We start from the raw sequence: 16,698 nt of genomic DNA on the forward strand, positions 1-16,698 counted from the left end.
AGAACTGCGCCACGCACGTGGTATTCAGGTAAGGGGTAGGTTTATTCAGTGTGACTTGCTGGGACCAGGCAAAGTTGGCACTCCACGCGTCTGGCAAAAGAGAGAGAGCTGGGAAAGAGAAAAGAGCTAGAAAAGAACAGAGAGCAAGAAAAGAAAAGAGAGAGAGCGCGTCTGGGCCAGGGCTAGTCCTTATCTAGGGTATGGGCGGAGAAAGGTGTGGCCACATCAAATTCAGATGTGACCTCTTCCAGGTGTCCCAGTTGCCTAGGTAACGCAGGTACTGGGTGGAGACTTTGCTGCAAGGAGGGTGGAGTCTGCTAGCCATCTAGGAGCGGACCTTACAACCACCAGAAAAACCTAAGTGGAGCTATGGCTCCAAGTGTTAGAGCCACTAGCCTTGAATAGAAAATGAGGAATGGCTGAGAAGAATGGCTTAGTGGCAGAGAACTTGCCTTGCATGCATCAAGCCCTGGGTTTGGTTCCTCAGTGCCACATACACAGAAAAAGCCAGAAGTGGTGTTTGCACAAACAAAATTAACTGGCTAAGGATAGAGCATTGGCCTTGAGTAAAAGAAGCTCAGAGACAGTGCTCAGGCCTGGAGTTCAAGCCTCAGGACTGAGGGGGAAAACGTCCTGGGAGCTGGGTGCCAGTGGCTCATACCTATAATCCTATTCAAGAGGTTGAGATCCAAGGATTGCATTTCAATGCCAGCCCAGGAAAGAAAGTCCAGGAGGGGCTGGGAAGGTGGCTCAGTGGTAGAGCGCTTGCCTTGCATGCATGAGGCTGGGTTCGGTTCCTCAGCACCACATAAGCAGAAAAAGCCAGAGGTGGCGCTGTGGCTCAAGCCTGTCCTCCCAGCTACTCAGGAGGCTGAGATCTGAGGATCGCAGTGCAGAGGACAGCTCAGGCAGGAAAGTCTGTGAGACTCTTATTGCGTTAACTAACAGAAAACTGGAAGTGATGTTATAGTTCAAGAGCAATGGCCTTAAGTTGAAAAGCTGACAGTGCGCAGGCCGAGGTCAAGCCCCATGACTGACAAAAAAAAGTGGGAGTGTTGATAACCTTGAGCAATAGAGCTCAAGAACAGTCCTCAGGCCCTGAGTTCAAGCCCCTTGACCAACAACAACAAAGAGCAGATAATGAGGCAGAGGTCCCTCCTGCCTGTGCACTTGGGCACTGGCTCATAGGTGGGAGCCCAAGGCTCCTAGCTCCCATTGCATGCCAGTGGCATCGCCTGGCAGCAACGGGGGCAAAGAAGAATGGAGAGCCAGGACGAGGGGGGCATTGTTGCAGAAACTGGCTGAGGACATCCCACAAAGTTCATTCATCCTGGGGTGCTTAATTCAGAGGCGTGGAGGCAGTAGTGCTTGAGTGGACACTTCATGTATCACCTCATGAAACAGACTGTCCTACTGCCTTGGTGGTTTGGTTTTGTTTGTGGTCCTGGGGCCTGAACTCTGGGCCTGGGCGCTGTCCCTCAGCTCTACAGCTCAAGGCCAGCGCTCTACCACTTGAGCCACAGCGCCACTTCCGGCTTTTTTCTTATGTGGTGCTGAGGAATTGAACCCAGGGCCTCGAGCATGCAAGGCAAGTGCTCTACCACTGAGCCACCTTCCCAGCCCCCCCCTTTAGCTTTTATGTATATTGTTTTTTGTTTGTTTGTTTTTGTCGGTCGTGGGGCTTAAACTCTGGGCCTGGGCGCTGACCCTCAGCTCTTCAACTCAAGGTGAGCGCTCTACCACTTGAGCTACAGCGCCACTTCCGGTTTTCTGGTGTTTTACTGGAGATAGGAGTCTAACGGTCTCTCCTGCCAGGGCTGGCTTTGAACCGCGATCCTCAGATCACAGCCTCCTGAGTAGCTAGGATTACAGGCGTGAGCCACCAGCGCCCGGCTATAGCTTTTATGTATATTGTATGTGTCTTTTTAATTAAAAATGACTTTTGCACTGGTAGGCTACTAGTACCTGTAGTCTAGAATATAAACAGTGGATTAAATTCCCAGCACTACAAAAAAGTTACATTTAAAGCTGCATTTGACATGTATATAAATTGCATATATATTTTGTGTGTGTGTGTGTGTGTGTGTGTGTATATATATATATATATATATATATATATATAGTATATATGTGTGTGTGCGCGTTTGAACTAAAGGGCTTGGCACTGTCCCTTAGCTTTCTTCAGTCAAGGTTAGTGCTGTACCATTTGAGTCACAGCTCTACTGGCTTTTTGCTCAGTTAACTGGTGGTAAGAATCTCATTGAGGGGCTGGGAAGGTGGCTCAGTGATAGAGCGCTTGCCTTGCATGCATAAGGCCTTGGGTTCCATTCCTCGGCATCACATAAACGGAAAAGGCCAGAAGTGGTGCTGTGGCTCAAGTGGTAAAGCACTAGCCTTGAGCTGAGGGACAGTGCCCAGGCCGAGTTAAAGCCCCACACTGACCAAAACAAACAAAAAAAAAGAATCTCACTGAGGCTGGTCACTGGTGGCTCATGACTGTCATCCTAACTACTCAGGAAGTTGAGATCTGAGGATCCCAGTTTAAGCCAGCCCAGCAGGAAAATCCCTGAGACTTTTTTTTTTTTTTTTGGGGGGGGGGGTCCGGTCCTGGGGCCTAACTCTGGGCCTGGGCGCTGTCCCTCAGCTCTAGGTTAGCGCTCTGCCACTTGAGCCACAGCGCCACTTCCGGCTTTCTTCTTTTTGCTTATGTGGTGCTGAGGAATCGAACCCAGGGCCTCAGGCATGTATGGCAAGTGTTCTACCACTGAGCCACCTTCCCAGCCTCCCTGAGACTCTTATCTCCAGTAAACCACCAAAAAGCCAGTAGAGCCATGACTAATGTGGTAGAACACCTGAATAACAAAGTTAAGGAGACAATAGCTAGGCCTTGAGTTCACGCCCTAGCAGTGGCATACAAATGAATATATACACCCCAAAATTGGTAGAGACCAAGCTTAGACTCCTAATGCTGTTCTGCAGCAAAGGTTTGAGTTTGACAGTTTACTTTGGTCTACAGTATAAAATGGCTCCCAGTGAGTTTACTCTGGGCAATATGGAGTGTCATCAGCACTGGAAGGGGACCACGGGGCCAAGTGAGCTCCCGTGGGAGCTCCCTGCCTCAGCCCAGGGGCTGACCCCGTCATTCTTGGTAACCAGCACTTAGCCTGGCTTGGGAGTTTGCCATGGTTTTGTCATCAGAATAGGAGTTTGCCTTGTGACCTTGGCTATAGTCAGCTGCTTCTATGAGCTAGCTCAAATAAACTTGCTTTTCTTCATGATTCTTCTGTAGAGCATGCCGGGCATATAGCTCCTATTTCTCCATTCATTGAGTAAACTGAAGTCACTGAAGTCAGTTGCTAGTATGTCCTCTCCCCCCTCCCTTTTTCTTGTTGTCATGGGGCTTGAACTCTGGGCCTGGGCCCTGTCTCTGAGCTCTTTTGCTCAAGGCTAGTGCTTAACTACTTGAGCCACAGCGCCACTTCCCGATTTTCTGGGGGTTTATTGGAGATAGGAGTGTCAAGGTCTTACCTGCCTGGGCCGGCTTCCAACTGGGATCCTCAGCCTCCTGAGTAGCAGGGATGACAGGCGTGAGTCACTTGTCATCTGGCTTGTTTTTAATTTTCTTAATTTGAAAATCGATAAGCTGAGAAAAGTTGGGAGAAAGCCTTCGCCACAACTGCTCATCCCCAGCTTCTTAAGTGTGTCACGTTGAGGGCAGCCTGGCTCAAGAATGTTCGCTAGGGGCCGGGAAGGTGGCTCAGTGGTAGAGCGCTTGCCTTGCATGCCTGAGGCCCTGGGTTCGATTCCTCAGCATCCCATAAGCAAAAAGAAAGCCGAAAGTGGCGCTGTGGCTCAAGTGGTGGAGTGGTAGCCCTGAGCTGAAGAGCTGAGGGATAGTGCCCAGGCCCAGAGTTCAGGACCCATGACTGGACCTCCCCCCCCCCAAAAAAAAAAAAAACCAAGAATGTTTGCTAGATTACATGTAAAAATACATATTTCACTTATATTTTTACCTTGCCAGGAAGGTTGGGCCTGTGTCCGTACACTGCTGAAAATCCTTGAGTGTTTTGCATAGTAAGTATGAAAGGTAAAAGCAGGGGCTGGGAAGGTGGCTCAGTGGTAGGGTGTTTGCCTTGCATGCATGAGGAGGCCCTGGCTTCAATTCCTCAGCACCACATAAGCAGAAAACGCCAGAAGTGGTGCTGTGGCTCAAGTGGTAGAGCGCTCGCCTTGAGCTGAAGAGCTGAGGGACAGCGCCCAGGCCCAGAGTTCAGGCCCCACAACTGACCAAAAAAAAAAAAAAGTAAAAGCAGGTTCAGACTACTGGAGCTGTAGCCAGCACTGGTGGCTCACGCCTGTCTTCCTAGCTACTCAGGAGGGTAAGATCTGAGGATTGCAGTTTGAAGCCAGCCCAGGCAAGAAAGTTGGTGAGCTTCATCTCTAGTTAACTACACAAAAAAGCTCAAAGTAGAGCTGTGGCTGAAGTGTTGGAGCACTAGCCTTGAGCAAAACAAGCTGAGGGATAGCATTCAGGCCCTGAGTTCAAGCCCAAGGACAAAAACATTAAGACTGGAAATCAGGCTACACTGACAGCAAGGCCATGTTACCTGAAGAGACGCCACATAGCCCAAAACTGCAGTGTTCAGTGGCTAGGTCAGAGCAAGACCCATGTCTCTCAAATTAATAGAAACAATTCACTTAGAATCACAGGACAGTCATTCTCAGGACTACCTCACCCTTGCCTCAGGAATTAGCACCTCTACCTCCTGGTGTTGCCAGCCCTCTAGCTAAGAACCATCATGAGAGCAGAGTTAGAATTTTATTCACCTACTCAGCACATCTAAGTGTTTAGGATGGGTCATCCTGACATTAAATCCCAACCACTCCCCATACAACACACACCAGTCCTGTCAAATTCTATACAGCATGTTCTTGCTGTTAAAACTATCTTGTCATTTAGATTTTTTTTGGGGGGAGGGGTCCAGTCGTGGGGCCTGAACTCTGGGCCTGGGCGCTGTCCCTTGAGCTCTTCAGCTCAAGGCAGGCGCTCTACCACTTGAGCCACAGCTCCACTTCCGGCTTTTTTCTTTTTGCTTATGTGGTGCTGAGGAATCAAACCCAGGGCCTCATGCATGCAAGGCAAGCACTCTACCACTGAGCCACCTTCCCAGCCCCTCATTTAGAGAGTTTATGGAGTCATGGAATCCCTGTGTCCTATTTGACAAAAGCTAGGTCTTCCTGGACTCTGGTAAGAGTCACAGCAGCACAGTGTTTCTTTTGGCATGATTAGTATCAGACTGTTATAATAAGAAACAACAATATAGGCGAGAGAAGTAGAATTCACCTGAGAAACTTTCTTTAATTGGATGGGCATGAGAATTTTCAATCATGGAATAGAAAAACGCAACAAACTTATGAATTAGAGCACCGATTACAAGATAGCTGAAGACACCTTCTCAGTGAACAATAAGCTACCGTTCGTATCTGCAGATTGTAGGAATACAGTTGAGAGTCAAATGTGTTCAACAAATCTTGTTTATAGCAAATACACACGCAGGCGCCCGGCTGCAGGGCTATGCTGCTGTCTACTTGGGAGACAACAGGATCGCAGTTAGACGGGAGGTCCTTCTTGAGCCGGGACTGGGCAGGGTGGCCCATACCTCCGTGACTGGGTGCCATGCTCTGAGGAGCAGGGTGGCGGTGCCATTAGCACCTCCAGTGTTAAGTCCTCCCCACACCAGAAGTAGTTCCTGAGGTGGTACAAGGTGGCATAGTCCCTTTCCTACCCTTACACAGGCGCCTGGGGGAGACTAGGCAAGCCCCCTGTCTAGTGCATGTTCCCTTTACAACTAGGGACTTGTACAGCTGCAAACAGCAAAATCCGTCCTTTACTGAAAAACCCCAGGGATTCAACTCATTGGAAACAGTATTGTTCGCACACTAGCCCACCTAGGGTGACTCAACAACTTGTACAGGGCTTTAAGCCCCCGAGGACTGGGAACCGTGCTGCAAGGGCGGTCCTGGGACCAGAGGGGTCTTCCATTGATGACCCTGTCCGTTTGGAGCAAGTCTTTCCCCTGACTCACCCAAGCTGGGACTACAGCAGCGATCAAGGTAAGGAGTGCTTACCAGTTATCTCCAGACTGTTGGTGGGATCTGGGTGGCGGCTAGGAAGCCAATTCATTTATCTAAGGTGAGAGTGTGCAGCTCCCCAGCAAGTCCCCTGCTGCTTTTCTGGAAGGGCTCTGGAGGCCAATAGGACCTATGTATATGCCTATAGATTCTGAGGCCTCAGAGAACCAGCCAGCCCCAGATATTAGAAGAAAGGTTCAAAGGTTAGGTGTTGAGGGAAAAGTGTTATCCATTTGCAAACGACAGTAGAGAACCTCATTGCTAGCAAAATGGACACTGGAAAAAGGAATGTCCAAGGGAGAGAAAAGACGGAAAATGACATTAGCTGCCTGGAAACTGGGTTATCTCCTGAGAAATATGGGAAGGAGCTCAGGACTCTGAAATCCAACCTTGTTGAATTAAAATTCAGCTCTCTGAGCTGAGTGCCAGTGGCTCACGCCTGTAATCCTAGCTACTCAGGAGGCTGAGATCTGAGGATCGAGGTTCAAAGCCAGCCTGAGCAGCAGGAAAGTCTGTGAGCCAGCCTTGAGCAGAGAAAGAGGCTCAAAGGGGCTGGGAAGGTGGCTCAGTGGTAGAGCACTTGCCTTGCATGCATGAGGCCCTGGGTTTGATTCCTCAGCACCACATAAGCAAAAAGAAAAAAAGCCGGAAGTGGCGCTGTGGCTCAAGTGGTAGAGCGCTGAGGGACAGCGCCCAGGCCCAGAGTTCAGGCCCCACAACAGGACAAGAAAAAAAAAAAGAGAGAGAGGCTCAAAGACAGTACCGAAGCCCTGAGTTCAAACTCTAGGACCAGCAAAAAGAAAAAAGAAAACTAAGAGAATTATTGGACATGAAAAATTTTGAAGACAGCCAGGCGCTGGTGGCTCACGCCTGTAATCCTAGCTACTCAGGAGGCTGAGATCTGAGTATTGCAGTTCAAAGCCAGCTGGGGCAGGAGAGACCGTGAGACTCCCTCCTATCTCCAATAAACCACCAGAAAACCGGAAGTGGCACTGTGGCTCAAGTGGTAGAGCACTCGCCTTGAGCTGAAGAGCTGAGGGACAGCGCCCAGGCCTAGAGTTCAAGCCCCACAACCGACAAAAAAAAAAAGAAAAAGAAAAATTTTGAAGACATAAGTCAGGAACTTGTAAAAGTCAAAGATGAAAATGAAATCCTCAAAATGAACCTGGAAAAGACTCAGAATCAAATGAAAGGCAGCGTATCAGCCTGGGCGAACACCAGGCAAAGCTGGGGCCACGGGCCAGGGCTGAAGGAGGCTCACGGACAACTCCACTGCCGTCCTTGCTCCCTACAAGCAAGGCCAAGAGGAGAGTCCGACACTGCATGCAGAAATCAAGGCCCAGAAAAAGGAGTTGGACATGACACAAGAATGTATTATGGCCAGGTGCTGGTGGCTCATGCCTGTCATCCTAGCCACTCATGAGGCTGAGAACTGAGGATTGTGGCTCAAAGCCAGCCCGGGCAGGATAGTCGAGGAGACTCTTACCTCTAATTAACCACTAGAAAACTGGAAGTGGCGCTTTGGCTCACATGGTAGAGCGTCTGCTTTGAGCAGAAGACCTCAGGGATAGTGCCCAGGGCAGAGTTCAAGTCCCATGACCACCACCACCAACAAAATGTACTATGCTGAGTACATGCCGATTATCAGCTTTGAAGAGCGTGAGTGGAAATTTAAAGCGACTGAGAAAGATCTCAGCCACTGGCACCCACCAAGTTCACACATTTTATGTTCATTCCAGCTTGAGTCCTTTTGTCTTAGTAAAATGAAAGCGGATAACCAAGATGTGATTTCCTGGTGTGTTCTCTGAACACCGACTGGCACAGGGTTGCCTACGCTGTGTCCGTCCAGTGTTCTCTGACTTTTCCAGGTGGCTCTGGCCGAGTGATGACATCACCATGGCTCACGCAGACGGCAGAAGTTCTTTCCTGTGGTTGGCAGCAATCAGAGAGAATGAAGGCTTTCACGCATGGGTTAGACATGCAGGGTTTTCTTCCTCAGGCGTGAGTCTTTTCATGTCTTCTAAGGAGCGAAGAATGAACAAAGGCTTTCCCACACTTCCCACAACTGTAGGGTTTGTCCCCGGTGTGGGTTCTTTCGTGTGCTTTGAGGAGGTAGGATCGAGAGAAGGCTTTTCCGCACTGCGCACACCCGTAGGGCTTCTCTCCGGTGTGAGTCCTTTCGTGCCTCTCAAGAGCACTTGCAAAAGGGAAGGCTTTTCCACATTGCTGACATCCCAGCTTCTCCCCACCATGAATTCTTCCATGGGCTTTCATGAAAAAGCGCTCGCGAAAGCCTTTCCCACACTGCTGACATATGAATGGCTTGTCGGTACTGTGGGTCAGTTCATGTCTCTGGAGGTGAGTAGACCTCAGGAAGGCTTTCCCACACTGATGACATAAGTAAGGTCTCTCCTGGGAGTGAGTGAGTTCGTGTACTTTGATGTAAGAACTACAAGTAAAGGCTTTCCCGCACTGTGCACACTGATAGGGCTTCTCGTTGGTGTGAGTCTTTTCGTGTCTCCTAAGGGCATAGGAAGAAAGGAAGGTTTTTCCACATTGCTTACATACATACTGAGTCTCTCTAGAATGAATTCTTTCATGGATTTTCATGCGAAAAACTTGACTAAAAGCCATCCCACACTGCCCACATACAAAACCTTTCTCTCTCAAGTGCGTCTGTCTGTGCCTCTGCAGGTGACTGGAACACATGAAGGCCTTCCCACATTGCTTGCAGAAATAAGGCTTCTCGTGGGAGTGGGTCCTCTCATGGATTTTAACGTAAGAACCACAACGGAAGGCTTTCCCACAGTGCTTACACACGTAGGGCTTCTTCCCGCTGTGAGTCCGCTCGTGTCTTCGAAGCTGATGAGATTCACTGAAGGCCTTGCCACACTGTGGACACACGTAGTGTTTCTCCCCAGAGTGAGTTCTCTGGTGTCTCTGAAGGTTGCTGGAGAAAGCAAAGGATTTTCCGCACTGCTCACACGCACAAAGCTCCCCCCCGGAGTGGACTCTTGCGTGTAGTTTAAGGTAAGAGATGCGGCTGAAGACTTTCCCACACTGCTTGCACTCGTAAGGCTTCTCTCCCGTGTGAGTTCTCGCGTGTCTGTGGAGATGACTGGAACTAGTGAAGGCTTTCTCACACTGCTGGCAGCCATAGGGTTTCTCTCCAGAGTGAATTCTCTCGTGGATTTTCAGGTAAAAACGATAACTGAAGGATTTTCCACACTGCTGACAGCCGTAGCGTTTCTCTCCACTCCGAGCTCTTGTGTGAGTCTGAACCTGACTTTCTCTGCCCGGCTTCCCGTTGTGAGCAGGCCCATCGCAGGGATTTCCTCCGCGTCTGTGAATACACTTGGCAAGCGCGAAGGCTTCCCCGTGTTCTTCAGACACAGATGGCGTCTCTTCTGTGTGAGCGCTTGTTCTCGTGAAGGCTTTTCCACGCTGCTTACGCTGAGGGCTGCTTCCTTTGACAGTGCTCTCATGGTGTGGGATAGAAGAGAGACTCCGATGGGCCATGTCAGACGATTTATTTCCACTGGGCTTCTCTCTGGAGTGAGAGCTTTCACGGCTCTCCAAGTCCAGGGAGGAAGAGCAGCTTTTCCCGCATGCCTCCTGGGTATCAGCCTTCAGATTCACACAGGGTCTGTGTGTGGTGTGAGCACTGAGGGGCCCACGCGGAAACAAGTAAGTGACAAGGTCCTCACACTGGTACTCTTCACACGGTAGTACCCCAGAAGGAAGACCAACAGGATGTTCCAGAATCCGCTGGCAGAACTTCACACACTGATTGCCTCCTTCATAGTCACAGAGCCTCTCTGCCACACTACCACTGGTAAACATGAAAAGAGAATGATAAGTTTTGGGGTTTTTTTCTGACTTGAACTCTGAACCTGGGCACTGTCCCTGAGCCTCTTTGTGTTCAAGACTAGCGCTCTACTACTTGAGCTACAGCGCCACTTCTGCCTTTTTCTGAGTAGTTTATTGAAGAGTCTCGTGGACTTTCTTGCCTGGGCTGGCTTTGAACCACAATCCTCAGATCTCAGCCTCCTGAGTAGGTAGGCTTTTAGGAGTGAGCCACTGGCACACAGCTTACAATAGTTTTTTAAACATCAGTCGTTTTCCCCAAACCAGGGTTGGATCTCTGACTTCTATAATGATTTATGAAAAAGAATGAGCTGAATGACTGCAGTAAGGCTGAGTTAAGCAACTCCCCAAAGTAAGGAGTTCATATATGGATGTATAACACCACCTTCACAGACCAGATGAACACTCTCTGTTCAGTATGTTTTTACAGATAAGTTATAATTAAGTATTAAGTGAAAAGGTACTCCTTATTTTAGCATGCCAGGCACCAGGGTTGGAAGTTGAGATCTGAGGATCAGGGTTCAAAGCCGGCCCAAGCAGGCATGTCTCTGAAGCTCTTATCTCCAAATAACCAGCAAAAAGTTGGAAGGCCCGTGGCTCAAGAGGCAGTCCTAGCCTTGAGCCAAAAAGCTAAAGGGAGCCGGGCGCTGGTGGCTCACGCCTGTAATCCTAGCTACTCAGGAGGCTGAGATCTGAGGATCTCGGTTCAAAGCCAGCCCAGGCAGGAGAGACCGTGAGACTCCTATCTCCAATAAACCACCAGAAAACCGGAAGTGGCGCTGTAGCTCAAGTGGTAGAGCGCTCGCCTTGAGCTGAAGAGCTGAGGGACAGCGCCCAGGCCCAGAGTTCGAGCCCCACGGCCGACCAAAAAAAAAAAAAAAAAAAAAAAGCTAAAGGGCAGTGCCAGAACCAAGACCAGCTCTCACTCGTGCGCTCTCTCTCACCCACACCCACTGCATGTTAATATTTGAAATTCTTCAATATCTAGTATGCTGGAGGTAAGGGTCATCTAAACCTAAAACTCATTTCCACTTCATACAGATACACAAAGCCTGAAGTTAAAAGGGAAAAAAAAAAAAAATATATATATATATATATATGGAGCAATAGGTTTTTTGGTTTTTTTTGTCAGTCATGGGGCTTGAAATCTGGGCCTGGGTGCTGTCCCTCAGCTCTTCAGCTCAAGGCTAGCACTCTACCACTTGAGCCACAGCGCCACTTCCGGTTTTCTGGTGGTTTATTGGAGATAAGAGTCTCACAGACTTTCCTGCCTAGCAGGGCTGGCTTTGAACCATAATCCTCAGATCTCAGCCTCCTGAGAAGCTAGAATGACAGGTGTGAGCCACCAGCGCCCAACCGTAGCAGTAGTTTTTATTCTGAACTACTGGGAAGTGTCTCTCCAAAATTTGTTCAAGTCTAGGACTTTATCATTTGAGCCCTAAATTTACTTCTGATGTTTTGGAAGTTCACTGGAGGTAAAGAGTCTCATGGACTTTTCTGCCCAGGCTGGCTTTGAACTGTGATCCTCAGATCTCAGCCTCTTGAGTAGCTAGGATGACAGGCTGAGCCCCAGTGCCCAGCATATACTTAGTTTTGAAGGTTCCTATACTCCACATTTGAGGTACACAGCTTTTTCTTTTTCTTTTTTTTTGGTCAGTCGTGGGGCTTGAACTCTGGGCCTGGGCGCTGTCCCTCAGCTCTTCAGCTCAAGGCTAGCGCTCTACCACTTGAGCCACAGCGCCACTTCCGGCTTCTTTCTTTTTGCTTATGTGGTGCTGAGGAATCGAACCCAGGGCCTCAGGCATGCAACACAAGCGCTCTACCACTGAGCCACCTTCCCAGCCCCCACAGCTTTTTCTTGTTAGGACAAATTACCTTAGATTTCTGCCGAGAGTTTTGCAGCCATGTTCAATACTTTCTTCATTCTGTTTTGTCCCTAAAATTTAATCACAAAAAATCACTGTGACTTATTCAAGGTTATAAAAAGAATCATCCCATTGCAGATGTTATTTATTATATTTTATGATCATTCATGGCCTATTCACCCCAGTATTCCATTCCCATGTTCCAAATGGTACAACAGCACTGCAGAGTATCACATTCATGGATTAGAGGAGGGATGCTGTGCTTACCTATAGCAGCCAGGTTCCTGAATGTTTCCCACATCACATGTCTGTGGAGCTTCTTTTGGGGAGAATCCAACAAAGCCCATTCCTCCAGTGTGAAGGTCACAGCAACATCCACAAAGGTCACTGGATCCTACAATAGCCCACACGCATACCCATAAGGAATGAAAGCCACAGCACTGTAAATAAAGACTCCCAAGAATTTCACATGATGATGCCGCCCCTCCCCCCATGACTCTTCTCACACGCACTCACACACACTCACATACTCTCACGTAGCAATTCTGACAGGAGTTGGGAGCCATTTGGTAATTAACAGCAGAACATGGGCACCTGTTTTGTAAGCAGTTCCAACAATTACAATTGGGACACTGAGACTGTAGCACTGCCCAACGAATTCCTACTTTAGTTCTTGTGAGAGCAAAAGCAGGTATTTTGAGACAAAATTATCAGAAGGGTGACAACAAAGGTTTGAAACAGGGTTTTACTATGTAGCTCATTCTGCCTTGAACTCAAAATCTTGATGGCGTTTCCTCCAAATTTAACTATCATTTTCTTATTCTAAAGATTTTCTGTGAGCCGGGTGCTGGTGGCTTATGCCTGTAATCCTAGATACTCAGGACACTGAGATCTAAGGACTGGGGTTCAAAGCCAGCCGGGGCAGAAAAGTCCCTGTGAGAGTCTTTTCCAGCCCAGGCAGGAAAACCTGTGACTGTTTTTGTTTTTTTACTCAAGCGCTCTACCACTTGAACCACAACTCCATTTTGGAATTTTGTAACTGGAAATAATCCTTTATCTGTTGAATGGCTGGGTAGGTTTCTTTTCCCATTCTATGGAATGTCTCTTGGTCCACTGTATTCCCGGGGCCACCTGGATTGTGATCCTATTTGTGTTTCCCTTGAGGCTAGGAGGTCCGATAGGCGCCACCACACCCAACCAGTCATTGAGAGGGAATCTCAAGAACTGTTATGCCCAGGTGGGCCTCAAATGGCAGTCCCCCAATCTCTACCTCCCAAGTAGCATCTAAGACTGTGGGGTTGACCTACCACGTGGCATCATTATTGACAATAAACTATGGAATCAGGCCAAATGAATGGGTGAAATCAGATGAATAAAGAAAATGTGGCATATATAATAAAATTTTACCCAGCCAGGGCTGGGAAGGTGGCTCAGTGGTAAAGCACTTGCCTTGCATGCATGAGGCCCTGGGTTCGATTCCTCAGCACCACATAATCAGGGAAAAAAAAGCTGGAAGTGGCGCTGTGGCTCAAGTGGTAGAGCGCTAGCCTTGAGCTGAAGAGCTGAGGGACAGCGCCCAGGCCCAGAGTTCAAGCCCCACGACCTTCCCCCCCACCCCCAAAAAAAGAATTTTACCCAGCCATAAGAATGAACTTCTACTGCCTACGGTAAATGGGGCAGACCTGGAAACTATGATGTCACATCAAAGAAGCCTGCCTCCCAATATGTCTGACACGAAGTAGGGGATTGTGCTGACCACCAAAATGTTCAAGGGCAGTCTACAAATTATTCTGACACCACTAAACCCCGCAGAGACCCATGGCTTCAGCATCAGTGCCACCACTGCACATGACAGTCCAAAATATGTGTTTGCTTTCCCAAAGTGACAGTGGGGTGCTGCCCTGAATCACCTTATTAACTTGAATTTACACAGTGCCTGAATGGTGTTTATGCAAAAACAAAGACACTCGACCATCCTGATGTCACAAACAGACACAAACACCAAATGTAAAAATTATACTACGCTGGATGCCGGTGGCTCATGCCTGTAATCCTAGCTACTCTGGAGGCTGAGATCTGAGGATCAGGTCATAGTTCAAAGCCAGCCTGGACAGGAAAGTCCTAGAGACTCTTTTTTTTTTTTTTTCCCCTTTTGGGTCCAGTTGTGGGGCCTGAACTCTGGGCCTGGGCGCTGTCCCTCAGCTCTTCAGCTCAAGGCTAGCGCTCCACCACTTGAGCCACAGCTCCACTTCCGGCTTTTTTCTTTTTGCTTATGTGGTGCTGAGGAATTGAACCCAGGGCCTCATGCATGCAAGGCAAGCGCTCTACCACTGAGCCACCTTCTCAGCCCCCATCCTAGAGACTCTTATCTCCAGTTAACCACCAAAAAAAACGGAAGTGGTGCTGTGGCTCAAGTGGTAGAGCGCTGGTCTTGAGCTGTAGAGCTGAGGAACAGCACCCAGGCCCAGAGTTCAAGACCCACAACCAACCAAAAAAAATCAAAAAATTATGCTGTACTCCCCTTGTCAGTTCTCAAATACACAAAACCTTGAGTCCAGAAAGCAGAATCTAAGTGTCTTTTTGTCAGACTACCTCAACTGTGAGAATTACACTTTATCGCACTGGTGGCTCACGCCTGTAATCCTAGCTACTCAAGAAGCTGAGATCTGAGGATCATGATTCAAAGCCAACCAGAGCAGAAAAGTCCCCATGAGATTAACTCCAATGAACCACTCAAAAACCAGAAGTGGTGCCATGGCTCAAGTGGTAGAGTGCTAGCCTTGAGCAAAAAGAGGCTCAGGAACAGCACCCAGGCCCTGAGTTCAAGCCCCGCAACCAACCAAAAACAACAACAAAAAACAGATGAAATGTTTTGTCCAGTTGCTTCGATCTGAGTAAATACCTGGGATCAAAGACTCCTGACCTCCCAGGAGGAAAGGAACAAGAGCATTTCTTCACAGTTGAATTACAGGTTTCCTCCATCCCCCACTTTAACCACTGCCATGACCTCACACATTTTCCAAATGCTCAATTTTGGCCTCAAAAATGATTAGCTGAGAGCTGGAGAGATGGCTCATGTGGTAAGAGAGCCAGGCTAAGGCAAGAAACTGGAGGCTCTGAGACCAAAGTGTGTGTGCACACAGTGGTGAGTGTTCTTAATCCTAGTAACTGAGGAGGCTGATCTAAGTATGAAGGCTCAAGGCAGCCTGCAACAAGGAAAGCTCAAAGGACTCACTTAAGACAAAAACAATGCTAGACTGGGGTGTGGTTCAGTGAGAAAGCTGATTAAGAGCACCAGACTTGGAGGTAAGGAGGGAGGAACAGACACAAACACACACCGCACCCAGAACTAGCAAACAAAGTCTCCTGCTGGTTTCACAAAATGGCTGCATGGGATGACTTTCTTTGGAATAGATCTTGCCACCTCCACAACCTCCTGCTCCTCCAATTTGTCTGCTCCAATTTGTCTGCTGTTTTCTGAGTTCAAAACCCTTTTTTTTTTCTTTTCCTAGTCCAGTGGGGCTTGAACTCAGGGCCTGGGCACTGTCCCTGAGCTTTTTTTTGGGGGGGGAGGGGGGCGGGTGGGGCCTGAACTCTGGGCCTGGGCGCTGTCCCTCAGCTCTTCAGCTCTAGGCAAGCACTCTGCCACTTGAGCCACAGCACCACTTCTGGCTTTTTTCTTTTTGCTTATGTGGTGCTGAGGAATCAAACCCAGGGCCTCAGGCATGCAAGGTAAGTGCTCTACCACTGAGCCACCTTCCCAGCCCCCCTGAGCTTCTTTTGCTCAAGGCCAGCACTCTATCCATTGAGCCACAGCACCCCTTCTGTGTATGTGGTGCTGAGGAATCAAACCCAGGGCTTCATGCATGCTAGGGAAGCACTCTACCACATTTCCAGCCCCACAGCCCTATTCTTTTTTTTTTTTTTGGTCGTCGTGGGGCTTGAACTCTGGGCCTGGGCGCTGTCCCTCAGCTCTTCAGCTCAAGGCAAGGGCTCTACCACTTGAGCTACAGCGCCACTTCCGGTTTTCTGGTGGTTTATTGGAGATAGGAGTCTCATGGTCTCTCCTGCCCGGGCTGGCTTTGAACCGAGATCCTCAGATCTCAGCCTCCTGAGTAGATAGGATTACAGGCGTGAGCTACTAGCGCCCGGCCAGCCCTATTCTTTCTAAACATTAGGTGCCTGTAAAACCTGCAGCAGGCCTTTCCCCAGGTTGCAGTATGCCATTAAAACCAAGTCAAGGTATATGCTAATAAAAAAAAAAATGCACGCCAGGAAGTGGCGCTGTGGCTCAAGTAGTAGAGCGCTCGCCTTGAGCTGAAGAGCTGAGGGACAGCGCCCAGGCCCAGAGTTCAAGCCCCACGACCGACGACAACAACAAAAAATCTCTGAAAAATCAAATTCTGGAAGCGGGGCGTGCTAGCTTTGAGCAAAAGAGCTCAGGGACAGCGCCCACGTCGTGAGGTTAAAGCCCCACGACCGACCCACACGCAGTCAGGCCCTGTTCGGGGGCTACCACCCCCCAGGAGGTGTAAAGCAAGCCCAGGCGGGAGAGTCCGGGGATCTCCAGTTAAAGCCCCCACCCCGGAAGTGGAGCTGTGGCTCCAGGGACCGAGCGTCAGCACTGATCAAAGGCTCAGTGAGAACTCCGGGCCCAGCGCGGGCAATCACGCAAGCATACCGACACACGAACGCCATTTCTAGAAGCGTCTCAGAACACCACCACCTGTGTCCGAGGGGACCACAGACCCCGTCCCCAAAACACCAACCGTGTCCACCAACGCGGCGCCCCGTTCCCAGTGAGTGCGGCCTCGGGGTTCCCCGGCGGCTGCAC

The 16,698-nt window shown here is 49.2% G+C and overlaps 1 protein-coding gene across 1 annotated transcript; it reads right to left on the bottom strand.

Moving 5' to 3' along the window:
* Positions 1-5,315: 5,315 nt before the first annotated feature.
* Positions 5,316-16,674, bottom strand: LOC138817779 (zinc finger protein 431-like). The gene is made up of 4 exons (XM_070008456.1): positions 16,634-16,674; positions 12,132-12,258; positions 11,875-11,935; positions 5,316-9,964 (listed from the first exon to the last, which is right to left on the bottom strand). Exons 2-4 carry the CDS (start codon positions 12,163-12,165, stop codon positions 8,128-8,130), a joined length of 1,932 nt encoding a protein of 643 aa, XP_069864557.1. The 5' UTR covers positions 12,166-12,258; positions 16,634-16,674; the 3' UTR covers positions 5,316-8,127.
* Between the last annotated feature and the right edge of the window lie 24 nt (positions 16,675-16,698).

Source organism: Dipodomys merriami, unplaced genomic scaffold (assembly GCF_024711535.1).
Source record: "Dipodomys merriami isolate MVZ:Mamm:240054 unplaced genomic scaffold, mDipMer1.0.p SCAF_70, whole genome shotgun sequence".
Classification (NCBI taxonomy): Eukaryota; Metazoa; Chordata; class Mammalia; order Rodentia; family Heteromyidae; genus Dipodomys; species Dipodomys merriami.

Bases quoted from the DNA above. Each gene is read 5' to 3' on its own strand.
- LOC138817779 (XM_070008456.1), bottom strand. From the start codon at position 12,165: ATGTGGGAAACATTCAGGAACCTGGCTGCTATAG. The intron at 11,936-12,131 runs GTAAGCACAGCA...ATTAAATTTTAG, and splicing joins CAGGAACCTGGCTGCTATAG to GGACAAAACAGAATGAAGAA. The intron at 9,965-11,874 runs GTAATTTGTCCT...CATGTTTACCAG, and splicing joins ACTCTCGGCAGAAATCTAAG to TGGTAGTGTGGCAGAGAGGC.